This window comes from Oncorhynchus tshawytscha, linkage group LG22 (assembly GCF_018296145.1).
Source record: "Oncorhynchus tshawytscha isolate Ot180627B linkage group LG22, Otsh_v2.0, whole genome shotgun sequence".
NCBI lineage: Eukaryota > Metazoa > Chordata > Actinopteri > Salmoniformes > Salmonidae > Oncorhynchus > Oncorhynchus tshawytscha.
Window position 1 is genome coordinate 30,824,940 of NC_056450.1, and position 16,950 is coordinate 30,841,889.

General features: G+C 52.3%; 1 protein-coding gene across 4 annotated transcripts in view; it reads right to left on the minus strand.

Moving 5' to 3' along the window:
* Positions 1–16,950, minus strand: part of znf512b (zinc finger protein 512B) — a 79,012-nt gene that overhangs the window by 31,676 nt on the left and 30,386 nt on the right. For 3 of the 4 annotated variants that reach the window (XM_042304070.1, XM_042304072.1, XM_042304071.1), the window contains 2 exons: positions 4,307–4,386; positions 2,972–3,100 (listed from right to left, as the gene is read on the minus strand). In XM_042304070.1, the coding sequence (XP_042160004.1) occupies positions 2,972–3,100; positions 4,307–4,386 (209 nt within the window). The remainder of the gene's footprint in view (positions 1–2,971; positions 3,101–4,306; positions 4,387–16,950) is intronic. The other variant, XM_042304074.1, reaches the window with a different exon arrangement.

The window sequence follows — 16,950 nt, forward strand, 5'->3', positions numbered from 1 at the left end:
TAGCTCAGACTCCCAGTGCAGGCTAAGTGGAGCAGGAGTGAGGAGATAACAGGATGTAGCTCAGACTCCCAGTGCAGGCTAAGTGGAGCAGGATTGAGGAGATAACAGGATGTAGCTCAGACTCCCAGTGCAGGCTAAGTGGAGCAGGAGAGAGGAGATAACATGATGCAGCCCAGACTCCCAGTGCAGGCTAAGTGGAGCAGGAGTGAAGAGATAACATAATGCAGCCCAGACTCCCAGTGCAGGCTAAGTGGAGCAGGAGGGGGAGATAACATGATGCAGCCCAGACTTCCAGTGCAGGCTAAGTGGAGCAGGAGTGGGGACTGGGAAGCTAATATAGCTCAGACTCCCGGTGCAGGCTAAGTGGAGCAGGAGTGAGGAGATAACATGATGCAGCCCAGACTCCCAGTGCAGGCTAAGTGGAGCAGGAATGAGGAGATAACATTGATGCAGCCCAGACTCCCAGTGCAGGCTAAGTGGAGCAGGAGTGGGGACTGGGAAGCTAATGTAGCTCAGACTCCCGGTGCAGGCTAAGTGGAGCAGGAGTGAGGAGATAACATGATGCAGCCCAGACTCCCAGTGCAGGCTAAGTGGAGCAGGAGTAAGGAGATAACATGATGCAGCCCAGACTCCCAGTGCAGGCTAAGTGGAGCAGGAGTGAGGAGATAACATGATGCAGCCCAGACTCCCAGTGCAGGCTAAGTGGAGCAGGAATGAGGAGATAACATGATGCAGTCCAGACTCCCAGTGCAGGCTAAGTGGAGCAGGATGAGGGACTGGGAAGCTAATGTAGCTCAGACTCCCGGTGCAGGCTAAGTGGAGCAGGAGAGAGGAGATAACATGACGTAGCTCAGACTCCCAGTGCAGGCTAAGTGGAGCAGGAATGGGGACTGGGAAGCTAATGTAGCTCAGACTCCCGGTGCAGGCTAAGTGGAGCAGGAGTGAGGAGATAACATGATGCAGCCCAGACTCCCAGTGCAGGCTAAGTGGAGCAGGAGTGAAGAGATAACATAATGCAGCCCAGACTCCCAGTGCAGGCTAAGTGGAGCAGGAGTGAGGAGATAACGTGATGCAGCCCAGACCCCAGTGCAGGCTAAGTGGAGCAGGAGTGGGGAGATAACATGATGCAGCCCAGACTCCCAGTGCAGGCTAAGTGGCAAGTGGTAAAGGAGTGAGGAGACCCCCAGTAGGCTACGTGAGATAACAGATGCAGCCAGACCCCCAGTGCAGGCTAAGTGGAGCAGGAGTGGGGAGATAACATGATGCAGCCCAGACTCCCAGTGCAGGCTAAGTGGAGCAGGAGTAAGGAGATAACATGATGCAGCCCAGACTCCCGGTGCAGGCTAAGTGGAGCAGGAGTGAGGAGATAACAAGATGCAGCCCAGACTTCCAGTGCAGGCTAAGTGGAGCAGGAGTGGGGAGATAACATGATGCAGCCCAGACTCCCGGTGCAGGCTAAGTGGAGCAGGAGTGGGGAGATAACATGATGCAGCCCAGACTCCCAGTGCAGGCTAAGTGGTAAAGGAGTGAGGAGAAAACGTGATGCAGCCCAGACCCCCAGTGCAGGCTAAGTGGAGCAGGAGTGGGGAGATAACATGATGCAGCCCAGACTCCCAGTGCAGGCTAAGTGGAGCAGGAGTAAGGAGATAACATGATGCAGGCCAGACTCCCAGTGCAGGCTAAGTGGAGCAGGAGTGAAGAGATAACATAATACAGCCCAGACTCCCAGTGCAGGCTAAGTGGAGCAGGAGTGGGGAGATAACATGATGCAGCCCAGACTCCCAGTGCAGGCTAAGTGGAGCAGGAGTGGGGACTGGGGAGCTAATGTAGCTCAGACTCCCAGTGCAGGCTAAGTGGAGCAGGAGTGAGGAGATAACATGATGCAGCCCAGACTCCCAGTGCAGGCTAAGTGGAGCAGGAGTGGGGAGATAACATGATGCAGCCCAGACTCCCGGTGCAGGCTAAGTGGAGCAGGAGTGCGGAGATAACATGATGCAGCCCAGACTCCCAGTGCAGGCTAAGTGGTAAAGGAGTGAGGAGATAACGTGATGCAGCCCAGACCCCCAGTGCAGGCTAAGTGGAGCAGGAGTCGGGAGATAACATGATGCAGCCCAGACTCCCAGTGCAGGCTAAGTGGAGCAGGAGTGGGGAGATAACATGATGCAGCCCAGACTCCCGGTGCAGGCTAAGTGGAGCAGGAGTGAGGAGATAACATGATGCAGCCCAGACTCCCAGGTGCAGGCTAAGTGGAGCAGGAGGGAGGAGATAACATGATGCAGCCCAGACTCCCAGTGCAGGCTAAGTGGAGCAGGAGTGAGGAGATAACATGATGCAGCCCAGACTCCCAGTGCAGGCTAAGTGGAGCAGGAGTGAGGAGATAACATGATGCAGCCCAGACTTCCAGTGCAGGCTAAGTGGAGCAGGAGTGAGGAGATAACATGATGCAGCCCAGACTCCCAGTGCAGGCTAAGTGGAGCAGGAGTGAGGAGATAACATGATGCAGCCCAGACTCCCGGTGCAGGCTAAGTGGAGCAGGAGGGAGGAGATAACATGATGCAGCCCAGACTCCCAGTGCAGGCTAAGTGGAGCAGGAGTGAGGAGATAACATGATGCAGCCCAGACTCCCAGTGCAGGCTAAGTGGAGCAGGAGTGAGGAGATAACATGATGCAGCCCAGACTTCCAGTGCAGGCTAAGTGGAGCAGGAGTGAGGAGATAACACGATGCAGCCCAGAATCCCAGTGCAGGCTAAGTGGAGCAGGCATGTTGTGCTCGCGCTGTAAGGGAGACATTGGCTGCGCTGATAGACAGACGTGATCCGTGAGACACGTTTGACAGAAGTACCGAAAGCAACCAAAATTCTAGTACCGAGCCAATTTTCATGTTCTAGTTTCGAAAAAGTACCGAAGTTTCGGTATACCGTGTAACACTGGAGGAGAGAGACGGTGGGGTGAGTAGAGGGTCATGTCTCACCCCCTGGCAGCGTTGGTAGTGGTATTTGAGGCCGTAGATGCTGGGGAACTCCAACCAGCAGCCTGAACACGGACACTTTACCCTTGACCTCCTCTTAAACTCATCCTTCCACTGGACCATCATGTTAGCCTGCAGAGAAGGGGAGAGATGAGATACACATGCTTCTCACACACTCAGGGAGTAGGGGGAGTAGGGAGGGAGTAGGGAGAGTAAGGGAGAGAGTAGGGAGGGAGTAGGGGGAGTAGGGAGGGAGTAGAGAGGAGAGGGGGAGTAGGGAGGGAGTAGAGAGGGAGTAGGGAGGAGTAGGGGAGTAAGGAGGGAGTAAGGGGGAGTAGGAGGGAGTAGGGATGGAGTAGTGAGGGAGTAGGGGGAGTAAGGAGGGAGTAGGGGGAGTAAGGGGGAGTAGGAGGGAGTAGGGGGAGTAAGGGGGAGTAGGAGGGAGTAAGGGGGAGTAAGGGGGAGTAAGGGGAGAGTAGAGAGGGAGTAAGGGGGAGTAGGGAGGGAGTAAGGGGGGAGTAGGAGGGAGTAGGGGGAGTAGGAGGGAGTAGGGAGGGAGTAAGGGGGAGTAGGAGGGAGTAAGGAGGGAGTAAGGAGGGAGTAAGGGGAGAGTAGGGAGGGAGTAGGGGGAGTAAGGAGGGAGTAAGGGGGAGTAGGGAGGGAAAAGGGGAGAGTAGGAGGGAGTAGGGAGGGAGTAGGGGGAGTAAGGAGGGAGTAAGGGGGAGTAGGAGGGAGTAGGGAGGGAGTAAGGGGAGAGTAGGGAGGGAGTAAGGGGGAGTAGGAGGGAGTAAGGGGAGAGTAGGGAGGGTGTAGGGAGGAGTAGGGAGGAGTAGGGAGGAGAAGGGAGGGAGTAGGGAGGGAATAGAGAGGAGTAGGGGGAGTAGGGAGGAGTAAGGGGGAGTAGGGAGGGAGTAGGGAGAGTAGGGTGGGAGTAGGGAGGGAGTAAGGATGGAGTAGGGAGGAGTAGGGAGGGAGTAGGGAGGCAGTAGGGAGGAGTATGGGGGAGTAGGGAGGAGTAAGGAGGGAGTAAGGAGGAGTAGGGAGGGAGTAGGGAGGAGTAGGGGGAGTAGGGAGGAGTAGGGAGGGAGTAGGGAGGAGTAGGGAGGGAGTAAGGGGGAGTAGGGAGGAGTAGGGAGGGAGAAAGGAGGGAGTAGGGAGGGATTAAGGAGGGAGTAGGGAGGGAGTAAGGAGGAGTAGGGAGAAGTAGGGAGGGAGTAGGGAGGGAGTAGGGAGGAGTAGGGAGGAGTAGGGGGGAGTAGGGAGGAGTAGGGAGGAGTAGGGAGGAGTAGGGAGGGAGTAGGGGGAGTAGGTAGGAGTAGGGAGATAATAGATACTGACAGGAATACTCCTCAGCTCCTGCACTTCAGCTCTGGGACGCCCCTTCTTCTTCCCCTCCCCTCTTTCACTACAAGGAGGACCTGCAACAGAAAAAGAGAGTTGTGGAGGAGATTGGGATTACTGTGACCTGTTTCACTGGTTCAATTCACAACACACACAGCTCCCTTCCAACTCAGGCAGACAGGAGAATAAAACACATTTGGAACACATTCAAGTGCAAACAAATGTCAATATTTTTACTGTGGAACTAAGCATAGATAAAAACAGTTGATAGTCTTGGTCACAAGGACAAAGATGAATCTTCACTGGCTTGGATTATACCTGCTCAGCAACAGAGCAATAGTCACACCTCAAGATATATTAAAAACCAGTGTAGGCACAGCTGTGGCAGCAGGTTAAAGGCTGTTTAGTGTGTGTGTGTGTGTGTGTGTGTGAGTGTGTGTGTGTGTGTGTGTGCGCGCATGTTCGTGCCTGCGTGCATCAGCATAAGTATGTAAAGGCCATTTGCTGATCCAAATAAATCACCTATAAATCACCAAAGCCTCTGACACAGCACACAGAGGACTCTCTCTCCATCTCTCTTTCTTCTATCGCTCTCTCCCTCTCTCTCTCCCTCTCTCTCTCTTTCTTCTATCGCTCTCTCCCTCTCTCTCTCCCTCTCTCTTTCTTCTATCGCTCTCTCCCTCCCCTCTCTCTCACCCACCCTCTCTCTCTCTCTCTCCCTCTCACTCCCCTCGCTCCCACCCACCCTCTCTCTATACAACTTACACCACTTTCTCCTCCTTATCTCTCTTTTCCCACTACCGACACACTCTCTCTTTCTCTACCTCTCAATTCCTATTGTCCTCCATCCCCTCTCCATCCTTCCCCTCCATCCCTCTCTCCCTGGGTAAGGAGGGCAGGCCTCCACCTTACCTCTTTCCCTCTCTCCCACAATTACATCTCTTCTCTATCAGCCCTCCACTCCATTACACTACAGTTTGAGGGGAGGGGGGGTCAGAGGTGAAGGGGGAGACCTAAACAGTGACCTCCAACTGATACTCCACCATTCATAGGAGGAAAGTGTGATGGAAGATAGAGGGGGTGAGGAAAGTGTGATGAAGGATAGAGGGTGTGAGGAAAGTGTGATGGAGGATAGAGGGGTGAGGAAAGTGTGATGGAGGATAGAGGGGGTGAGGAAAGTGTGATGGAGGATAGAGGGGTGAGGAAAGTGTGATGGAAGATAGAGGGGTGAGGAAAGTGTGATGGAGGATAGAGGGGGTGAGGAAAGTGTGATGGAGGATAGAGGGGGTGAGGAAAGTGTGATGAGGATAGAGGGGTGAGGAAAGTGTGATGGAGGATAGAGGGGTGAGGAAAGTGTGATGAGGATAGAGGGGTGAGGAAAGTGTGATGGATGATAGAGGGGGTGAGGAAAGTGTGGTGGAGGATAGAGGGGGTGAGGAAAGTGTGATGGAGGAAAGAGGGGGTGAGGAAAGTGTGATGGAGGATAGAGGGGGTGAGGAAAGTGTGATGGAGGAAAGAGGGGGTGAGGAAAGTGTGATGGAGGATAGAGGGGGTGAGGAAAGTGTGATGGAGGATAGAGGGGGTGAGGAAAGTGTGATGGAGGAAAGAGGGGGTGAGGAAAGTGTGATGGAGGATAGAGGGGGTGAGGAAAGTGTGATGGAGGATAGAGGGGTGAGGAAAGTGTGATGGAGGAAAGAGGGGGTGAGGAAAGTGTGATGGAGGATAGAGGGGGTGAGGAAAGTGTGATGAGGATAGAGGGGTGAGGAAAGTGTGATGGATGATAGAGGGGTGAGGAAAGTGTGATGGAGGATAGAGGGGGTGAGGAAAGTGTGATGGAGGATAGAGGGAGTGAGGAAAGTGTGATGGATGATAGAGGGGTGAGGAAAGTGTGGTGGAGGATAGAGGGGGAGGAAAGTGTGATGGATGATAGAGGGGTGAGGAAAGTGTGGTGGAGGATAGAGGGGGTGAGGAAAGTGTGATGGATGATAGAGGGGGTGAGGAAAGTGTGGTGGAGGATAGAGGGGTGAGGAAAGTGTGGTGGAGGATAGAGGGGTGAGGAAAGTGTGGTGGAGGATAGAGGGGGTGAGGAAAGTGTGGTGGAGGATAGAGGGGGTGAGGAAAGTGTGGTGGAGGATAGAGGGGGTGAGGAAAGTGTGGTGGAGGATAGAGGGGTGAGGAAAGGCAGGGTGGGGAAAGAGATCGAGGGGAGGATGTAGAGGAAAAGGAAGAGAGGAGGGAGAAGGGAAGACTTTGTTCCTCCAACTAATGTCCCAGGCTAGTCCCATTCTAAAGATCCCAACTAATGTCCCAGGCTAGTCCCATTCTAAAGATCCCAACTAATGTCCCAGGCTAGTCCCATTCTAAAGATCCCAACTAATGTCCCAGGCTAGTCCCATTCTAAAGATCCCAACTAATGTCCTAGGCTAGTCCCATTCTAAAGATCCCAACTAATGTCCCAGGCTAGTCCCATTCTAAAGATCCCAACTAATGTCCCAGGCTAGTCCCATTCTAAAGATCCCAACTAATGTCCTAGGCTAGTCCCATTCTAAAGATCCCAACTAATGTCCCAGGCTAGTCCCATTCTAAAGATCCCAACTAATGTCCTAGGCTAGTCCCATTCTAAAGATCCCAACTAATGTCCCAGGCTAGTCCCATTCTAAAGATCCCAACTAATGTCCCAGGCTAGTCCCATTCTAAAGATCCCAACTAATGTCCTAGGCTAGTCCCATTCTAAAGATCCCAACTAATGTCCCAGGCTAGTCCCATTCTAAAGATCCCAACTAATGTCCCAGGCTAGTCCCATTCTAAAGATCCCAACTAATGTCCTAGGCTAGTCCCATTCTAAAGATCCCAACTAATGTCCCAGGCTAGTCCCATTCTAAAGATCCCAACTAATGTCCCAGGCTAGTCCCATTCTAAAGATCCCAACTAAAGATCCCAACTAATGTCCTAGGCTAGTCCCATTCTAAAGATCCCAACTAATGTCCCAGGCTAGTCCCATTCTAAAGATCCCAACTAATGTCCTAGGCTAGTCCCATTCTAAAGATCCCAACTAATGTCCTAGGCTAGTCCCATTCTAAAGATCCCAACTAATGTCCCAGGCTAGTCCCATTCTAAAGATCCCAACTAATGTCCTAGGCTAGTCCCATTCTAAAGATCCCAACTAATGTCCCAGGCTAGTCCCATTCTAAAGATCCCAACTAATGTCCTAGGCTAGTCCCATTCTAAAGATCCCAACTAATGTCCCAGGCTAGTCCCATTCTAAAGATCCCAACTAATGTCCCAGGCTAGTCCCATTCTAAAGATCCCAACTAATGTCCTAGGCTAGTCCCATTCTAAAGATCCCAACTAATGTCCTAGGCTAGTCCCATTCTAAAGATCCCAACTAATGTCCCAGGCTAGTCCCATTCTAAAGATCCCAACTAATACATCTAGTCACCTTTCATCGTCCACTGTTTTATCAGTCCTGAGACAAATATACAGGCCTTGATTGTACTATTTACAGAGAACTCCCATCTAGATCAGGGCCTATGTCTGTCTGAAAGAATTACAGAAGTGTAAGAGTCATTATTATTCATACCGAAACACCTGTTAGGGCAGAGATTTTGCTCAGCCCTCAATCACTCTCAGTAAACATGAGAAAAGGTAGATGGATTACATGTACTCTTCCATGGCAATGATGCAGGGAAAATGAAGATATTCTTCTGGCATAAACAGCTCTCTCAATGATGGCTGTCTAACTTATTGTACACACACACACACACACACACACACACACACACACACACACACACACACACACACACACACACACACATACAACTCAGATTAAGTGTAAAGGGTTGTGTCAATATTCCTCAGGAACATTGGCCTATTAGATGTCTCCCTTGCAGCAGGAGAGGTGATTCAGTCAGACGGTGCAGTTCTTGAGCTGAGAGGAAATTGAGCGTGAATTTTAATTCCTGTCTTGGAAAATAAAGGTCTCTTATAAAAAGAGGCATAATTAATGAATTTCGCTCATGGGTAAGATATGTTCCCGTTGCTATGGAAATAAGACCCACTTGTCTTAGCTACTACCAGCATCCAGCCTCTTTCCCGATCAAACTAAACACGAACACAAGAACACATGTAAGTATAAATAGAAAGATAGAATTAAAACACACACACACACATACACTCAATAACTTTGTCAAAACAATGCCTAGTTTCTCTGTGAATGCCCATCACCCACATGAGACTGGCAAACACATACACACAAACACAAGCACTCACTCGTGCACACACCACCCTCCCAGCTGTCTAAACTGCAGCTGCACATTGTTCAACCTCACTGGATACAGAGAAAAAAGGAGATGAGAGAAGAATGGACAAGAGCAAAGGGAAGGTATGATCAGAGAGGAGGACAAGAGAGGAGAGAAGAGAGGAGCAGAGAGGAGGACAAGAGCAAAGGGAAGGTATGATCAGAGAGGAGGACAAGAGAGGGGAGAAGAGAGGAGCAGAGAGGAGGACAAGAGCAAAGGGAAGGTATGATCAGAGAGGAGGACAAGAGAGGGGAGAAGAGAGGAGCAGAGAGGAGGACAAGAGCAAAGGGAAGGTATGATCAGAGAGGAGGACAAGAGAGGAGAGAAGAGAGGAGCAGAGAGGAGGACAAGAGCAAAGGGAAGGTATGATCAGAGAGGAGGACAAGAGAGGAGAGAAGAGAGGAGCAGAGAGGAGGACAAGAGCAAAGGGAAGGTATGATCAGAGAGGAGGACAAGAGAGGAGAGAAGAATGGACAAGAGCAAAGGGAAGGTATGATCAGAGAGGAGGACAAGAGAGGAGAGAAGAGAGGAGCAGAGAGGAGGACAAGAGAGGAGAGAAGAGAGGAGCAGAGAGGAGGACAAGAGAGGAGAGAAGAGAGGAGCAGAGAGGAGGACAAGAGCAAAGGGAAGGTATGATCAGAGAGGAGGACAAGAGAGGGAGAAGAGAGGAGCAGAGAGGAGGACAAGAGCAAAGGGAAGGTATGATCAGAGAGGAGGACAAGAGAGGAGAGAAGAGAGGAGCAGAGAGGAGGACAAGAGCAAAGGGAAGGTATGATCAGAGAGGAGGACAAGAGAGGAGAGAAGAGAGGAGCAGAGAGGAGGACAAGAGAGGAGAGAAGAGAGGAGCAGAGAGGAGGACAAGAGAGGAGAGAAGAGAGGAGCAGAGAGGAGGACAAGAGAGGGGAGAAGAGAGGAGGACAAGAGCAAAGGGAAGGTATGATCAGAGAGGAGGACAAGAGAGGGGAGAAGAGAGGAGCAGAGAGGAGGACAAGAGGAAAGGGAAGGTATGATCAGAGAGGAGGACAAGAGAGGAGAGAAGAGAGGAGCAGAGAGGAGGACAAGAGAGGGAGAAGAGAGGAGCAGAGAGGAGGACAAGAGCAAAGGGAAGGTATGATCAGAGAGGAGGACAAGAGCAAAGGGAAGGTATGATCAGAGAGGAGGACAAGACAAAGGGAAGGTATGATCAGAGAGGAGGACAAGAGAGGGGAGAAGAGAGGAGCAGAGAGGAGGACAAGAGCAAAGGGAAGGTATGATCAGAGAGGAGGACAAGAGAGGAGAGAAGAGAGGAGCAGAGAGGAGGACAAGAGAGGGGAGAAGAGAGGAGCAGAGAGGAGGACAAGAGCAAAGGGAAGGTATGATCAGAGAGGAGGACAAGAGAGGAGAGAAGAGAGGAGCAGAGAGGAGGACAAGAGAGGAGAGAAGAGAGGAGCAGAGAGGAGGACAAGAGAGGAGAGAAGAGAGGAGGACAAGAGCAAAGGGAAGGTATGATCAGAGAGGAGGACAAGAGAGGGGAGAAGAGAGGAGCAGAGAGGAGGACAAGAGGAAAGGGAAGGTATGATCAGAGAGGAGGACAAGAGAGGAGAGAAGAGAGGAGCAGAGAGGAGGACAAGAGAGGGAGAAGAGAGGAGCAGAGAGGAGGACAAGAGCAAAGGGAAGGTATGATCAGAGAGGAGGACAAGAGCAAAGGGAAGGTATGATCAGAGAGGAGGACAAGAGCAAAGGGAAGGTATGATCAGAGAGGAGGACAAGAGAGGGGAGAAGAGAGGAGCAGAGAGGAGGACAAGAGGAAAGGGAAGGTATGATCAGAGAGGAGGACAAGAGAGGAGAGAAGAGAGGAGCAGAGAGGAGGACAAGAGAGGGGAGAAGAGAGGAGCAGAGAGGAGGACAAGAGCAAAGGGAAGGTATGATCAGAGAGGAGGACAAGAGCAAAGGGAAGGTATGATCAGAGAGGAGGACAAGAGCAAAGGGAAGGTATGATCAGAGAGGAGGACAAGAGAGGGGAAAGAGAGGAGCAGAGAGGAGGACAAGAGCAAAGGGAAGGTATGATCAGAGAGGAGGACAAGAGCACAAAGGGAAGGTATGATCAGAGAGGAGGACAAGAGAGGGGAGAAGAGAGGAGCAGAGAGGAGGACAAGAGAGGGGAGAAGAGAGGAGCAGAGAGGAGGACAAGAGCAAAGGGAAGGTATGATCAGAGAGGAGGACAAGAGAGGGGAGAAGAGAGGAGCAGAGAGGAGGACAAGAGAGGAGAGAAGAGAGGAGCAGAGAGGAGGACAAGAGAGGAGAGAAGAGAGGAGGACAAGAGCAAAGGGAAGGTATGATCAGAGAGGAGGACAAGAGGAAAGGGAAGGTATGATCAGAGAGGAGGACAAGAGCAAAGGGAAGGTATGATCAGAGAGGAGGACAAGAGAGGAGAGAAGAGAGGAGCAGAGAGGAGGACAAGAGAGGAGAGAAGAGAGGAGCAGAGAGGAGGACAAGAGAGGAGAGAAGAGAGGAGGACAAGAGCAAAGGGAAGGTATGATCAGAGAGGAGGACAAGAGAGGGGAGAAGAGAGGAGCAGAGAGGAGGACAAGAGGAAAGGGAAGGTATGATCAGAGAGGAGGACAAGAGAGGAGAGAAGAGAGGAGCAGAGAGGAGGACAAGAGAGGGGAGAAGAGAGGAGCAGAGAGGAGGACAAGAGCAAAGGGAAGGTATGATCAGAGAGGAGGACAAGAGCAAAGGGAAGGTATGATCAGAGAGGAGGACAAGAGCAAAGGGAAGGTATGATCAGAGAGGAGGACAAGAGAGGGGAGAAGAGAGGAGCAGAGAGGAGGACAAGAGCAAAGGGAAGGTATGATCAGAGAGGAGGACAAGAGAGGAGAGAAGAGAGGAGCAGAGAGGAGGACAAGAGAGGGAGAAGAGAGGAGCAGAGAGGAGGACAAGGGCAAAGGGAAGGTATGATCAGAGAGGAGGACAAGAGCAAAGGGAAGGTATGATCAGAGAGGAGGACAAGAGCAAAGGGAAGGTATGATCAGAGAGGAGGACAAGAGAGGGGAGAAGAGAGGAGCAGAGAGGAGGACAAGAGCAAAGGGAAGGTATGATCAGAGAGGAGGACAAGAGCAAAGGGAAGGTATGATCAGAGAGGAGGACAAGAGAGGAGAGAAGAGAGGAGCAGAGAGGAGGACAAGAGCAAAGGGAAGGTATGATCAGAGAGGAGGACAAGAGCAAAGGGAAGGTATGATCAGAGAGGAGGACAAGAGAGGAGAGAAGAGAGGAGCAGAGAGGAGGACAAGAGCAAAGGGAAGGTATGATCAGAGAGGAGGACAAGAGAGGGGAGAAGAGAGGAGCAGAGAGGAGGACAAGAGCAAAGGGAAGGTATGATCAGAGAGGAGGACAAGAGAGGGGAGAAGAGAGGAGCAGAGAGGAGGACAAGAGCAAAGGGAAGGTATGATCAGAGAGGAGGACAAGAGAGGAGAGAAGAGAGGAGCAGAGAGGAGGACAAGAGCAAAGGGAAGGTATGATCAGAGAGGAGGACAAGAGAGGAGAGAAGAGAGGAGCAGAGAGGAGGACAAGAGCAAAGGGAAGGTATGATCAGAGAGGAGGACAAGAGAGGAGAGAAGAATGGACAAGAGCAAAGGGAAGGTATGATCAGAGAGGAGGACAAGAGAGGAGAGAAGAGAGGAGCAGAGAGGAGGACAAGAGAGGAGAGAAGAGAGGAGCAGAGAGGAGGACAAGAGAGGAGAGAAGAGAGGAGCAGAGAGGAGGACAAGAGCAAAGGGAAGGTATGATCAGAGAGGAGGACAAGAGAGGGGAGAAGAGAGGAGCAGAGAGGAGGACAAGAGCAAAGGGAAGGTATGATCAGAGAGGAGGACAAGAGAGGAGAGAAGAGAGGAGCAGAGAGGAGGACAAGAGCAAAGGGAAGGTATGATCAGAGAGGAGGACAAGAGAGGAGAGAAGAGAGGAGCAGAGAGGAGGACAAGAGAGGAGAGAAGAGAGGAGCAGAGAGGAGGACAAGAGAGGAGAGAAGAGAGGAGCAGAGAGGAGGACAAGAGAGGGAGAAGAGAGGAGGACAAGAGCAAAGGGAAGGTATGATCAGAGAGGAGGACAAGAGAGGGGAGAAGAGAGGAGCAGAGAGGAGGACAAGAGGAAAGGGAAGGTATGATCAGAGAGGAGGACAAGAGAGGAGAGAAGAGAGGAGCAGAGAGGAGGACAAGAGAGGGGAGAAGAGAGGAGCAGAGAGGAGGACAAGAGCAAAGGGAAGGTATGATCAGAGAGGAGGACAAGAGCAAAGGGAAGGTATGATCAGAGAGGAGGACAAGAGCAAAGGGAAGGTATGATCAGAGAGGAGGACAAGAGAGGGGAGAAGAGAGGAGCAGAGAGGAGGACAAGAGCAAAGGGAAGGTATGATCAGAGAGGAGGACAAGAGAGGAGAGAAGAGAGGAGCAGAGAGGAGGACAAGAGAGGGGAGAAGAGAGGAGCAGAGAGGAGGACAAGAGCAAAGGGAAGGTATGATCAGAGAGGAGGACAAGAGAGGAGAGAAGAGAGGAGCAGAGAGGAGGACAAGAGAGGAGAGAAGAGAGGAGCAGAGAGGAGGACAAGAGAGGAGAGAAGAGAGGAGGACAAGAGCAAAGGGAAGGTATGATCAGAGAGGAGGACAAGAGAGGGGAGAAGAGAGGAGCAGAGAGGAGGACAAGAGGAAAGGGAAGGTATGATCAGAGAGGAGGACAAGAGAGGAGAGAAGAGAGGAGCAGAGAGGAGGACAAGAGAGGGGAGAAGAGAGGAGCAGAGAGGAGGACAAGAGCAAAGGGAAGGTATGATCAGAGAGGAGGACAAGAGCAAAGGGAAGGTATGATCAGAGAGGAGGACAAGAGCAAAGGGAAGGTATGATCAGAGAGGAGGACAAGAGAGGGGAGAAGAGAGGAGCAGAGAGGAGGACAAGAGGAAAGGGAAGGTATGATCAGAGAGGAGGACAAGAGAGGAGAGAAGAGAGGAGCAGAGAGGAGGACAAGAGAGGGGAGAAGAGAGGAGCAGAGAGGAGGACAAGAGCAAAGGGAAGGTATGATCAGAGAGGAGGACAAGCGCAAAGGGAAGGTATGATCAGAGAGGAGGACAAGAGCAAAGGGAAGGTATGATCAGAGAGGAGGACAAGAGAGGGGAGAAGAGAGGAGCAGAGAGGAGGACAAGAGCAAAGGGAAGGTATGATCAGAGAGGAGGACAAGAGCAAAGGGAAGGTATGATCAGAGAGGAGGACAAGAGAGGGGAGAAGAGAGGAGCAGAGAGGAGGACAAGAGAGGGGAGAAGAGAGGAGCAGAGAGGAGGACAAGAGCAAAGGGAAGGTATGATCAGAGAGGAGGACAAGAGAGGGGAGAAGAGAGGAGCAGAGAGGAGGACAAGAGAGGAGAGAAGAGAGGAGCAGAGAGGAGGACAAGAGAGGAGAGAAGAGAGGAGGACAAGAGCAAAGGGAAGGTATGATCAGAGAGGAGGACAAGAGGAAAGGGAAGGTATGATCAGAGAGGAGGACAAGAGCAAAGGGAAGGTATGATCAGAGAGGAGGACAAGAGAGGAGAGAAGAGAGGAGCAGAGAGGAGGACAAGAGAGGAGAGAAGAGAGGAGCAGAGAGGAGGACAAGAGAGGAGAGAAGAGAGGAGGACAAGAGCAAAGGGAAGGTATGATCAGAGAGGAGGACAAGAGAGGGGAGAAGAGAGGAGCAGAGAGGAGGACAAGAGGAAAGGGAAGGTATGATCAGAGAGGAGGACAAGAGAGGAGAGAAGAGAGGAGCAGAGAGGAGGACAAGAGAGGGGAGAAGAGAGGAGCAGAGAGGAGGACAAGAGCAAAGGGAAGGTATGATCAGAGAGGAGGACAAGAGCAAAGGGAAGGTATGATCAGAGAGGAGGACAAGAGCAAAGGGAAGGTATGATCAGAGAGGAGGACAAGAGAGGGGAGAAGAGAGGAGCAGAGAGGAGGACAAGAGCAAAGGGAAGGTATGATCAGAGAGGAGGACAAGAGAGGAGAGAAGAGAGGAGCAGAGAGGAGGACAAGAGAGGGGAGAAGAGAGGAGCAGAGAGGAGGACAAGGGCAAAGGGAAGGTATGATCAGAGAGGAGGACAAGAGCAAAGGGAAGGTATGATCAGAGAGGAGGACAAGAGCAAAGGGAAGGTATGATCAGAGAGGAGGACAAGAGAGGGGAGAAGAGAGGAGCAGAGAGGAGGACAAGAGCAAAGGGAAGGTATGATCAGAGAGGAGGACAAGAGCAAAGGGAAGGTATGATCAGAGAGGAGGACAAGAGAGGGGAGAAGAGAGGAGCAGAGAGGAGGACAAGAGAGGGGAGAAGAGAGGAGCAGAGAGGAGGACAAGAGCAAAGGGAAGGTATGATCAGAGAGGAGGACAAGAGAGGGGAGAAGAGAGGAGCAGAGAGGAGGACAAGAGAGGGGAGAAGAGAGGAGCAGAGAGGAGGACAAGAGCAAAGGGAAGGTATGATCAGAGAGGAGGACAAGAGCAAAGGGAAGGTATGATCAGAGAGGAGGACAAGAGAGGGGAGAAGAGAGGAGCAGAGAGGAGGACAAGAGGAAAGGGAAGGTATGATCAGAGAGGAGGACAAGAGCAAAGGGAAGGTATGATCAGAGAGGAGGACAAGAGCAAAGGGAAGGTATGATCAGAGAGGAGGACAAGAGAGGGGAGAAGAGAGGAGCAGAGAGGAGGACAAGAGAGGGGAGAAGAGAGGAGCAGAGAGGAGGACAAGAGAGGGGAGAAGAGAGGAGCAGAGAGGAGGACAAGAGAGGAGAGAAGAGAGGAGCAGAGGGGAGGACAAGAGAGGGGAGGACAAGAGAGGAGCAGAGAGGAGGACAAGAGAGGGGAAGAGAGGAGCAGAGAGGAGGACAAGAGAGGGGAGAAGAGAGGAGCAGAGAGGAGGACAAGAGAGGAGAGAAGAGAGGAGCAGAGAGGAGGACAAGAGAGGAGAGAAGAGAGAGCAGAGGGGAGGACAAGAGAGGGAGGACAAGAGAGGAGCAGAGAGGAGGACAAGAGAGGGGAGAAGAGAGGAGCAGAGAGGAGGACAAGAGAGGGGAGAAGAGAGGAGCAGAGGGGAGGACAAGAGAGGGGAGAAGAGAGGAGCAGAGAGGAGGACAAGAGCAAAGGGAAGGTATGATCAGAGAGGAGGACAAGAGAGGGGAGAAGAGAGGAGCAGAGAGGAGGACAAGAGAGGGGAGAAGAGAGGAGCAGAGAGGAGGACAAGAGAGGAGAGAAGAGAGGAGCAGAGAGGAGGACAAGAGAGGAGAGAAGAGAGGAGCAGAGAGGAGGACAAGAGAGGGGAGAAGAGGGGAGGACAAGAGAGGGGAGGACAAGAGAGGGGAGAACAGAGGACAGAGAGGAGGACAAGAGAGGGGAGAAGAGAGGAGTAGAGAGGAGGACATGAGAGGGGAGAAGAGAGGAGCAGAGAGGAGGACAAGAGAGGGGAGAAGAGAGGAGCAGAGAGGAAGACAAGAGAGGGGAGAAGAGAGGAGCAGTGAGGAGGACAAGAGAGGGGAGAAGAGAGGAGCAGAGAGGAGGACAAGAGAGGGGAGAAGAGAGGAGCAGAGAGGAGGACAAGAGAGGGGAGAAGAGAGGAGCAGAGAGGAGGACAAGAGAGGAGAGAAGAGAGGAGCAGAGAGGAGGACAAGAGAGGGAAGAGAGGAGCAGAGAGGAGGACAAGATTGGGGAGAAGAGAGGAGAGAGAGGAGGACAAGAGAGGGGAGAAGAGAGGAGAGAGGATGACAAGAGAGGGGAGAAGAGAGGAGCAGAGAGGAGGACAAGAGAGAAGAGAGGAGGACAAGAGGTGAGGAGAGAGGAGCAGAGGGGGAGGACAAGAGAGGGGAGGAGAGAGGAGCAGAGGGGAGGACAAGAGAGGGGAGAAGAGAGGAGGACAAGAGAGGGGAGAAGAGAGGAGCAGAGGGGAGGACAAGAGAGGGGAGAAGAGAGGAGCAGAGGGGAGGACAAGAGAGGGAGAAGAGAGGAGCAGAGAGGAGGACAAGAGAGGGGAAAAGAGAGGAGCAGAGAGGAGGACAAGAGAGGGGAGAAGAGAGGAGCAGGGAGGAGGACAAGAGAGGGGAGAAGAGAGGCGCAGAGAGGAGGACAAGAGAGGGGAGAAGAGAGGGGCAGAGGGGAGGACAAGAGCAAAGGGAAGGTATGATCAGGGAGGACAAGAGGGCAGAAGAGAGGAGCAGAGGGAGGACAAGAGAGGGAGAAGAGAGGAGCAGAGAGGAGGACAAGAGAGGGGAGAAGAGAGGAGCAGAGAGGAGGACAAGAGAGGGGAGGAGGGAGGAGCAGAGAGGAGGAGAAGAGAGGGGGAAGAGAGGAGCAGAGAGGAGGACAAGAGAGGGGAGAAGAGAG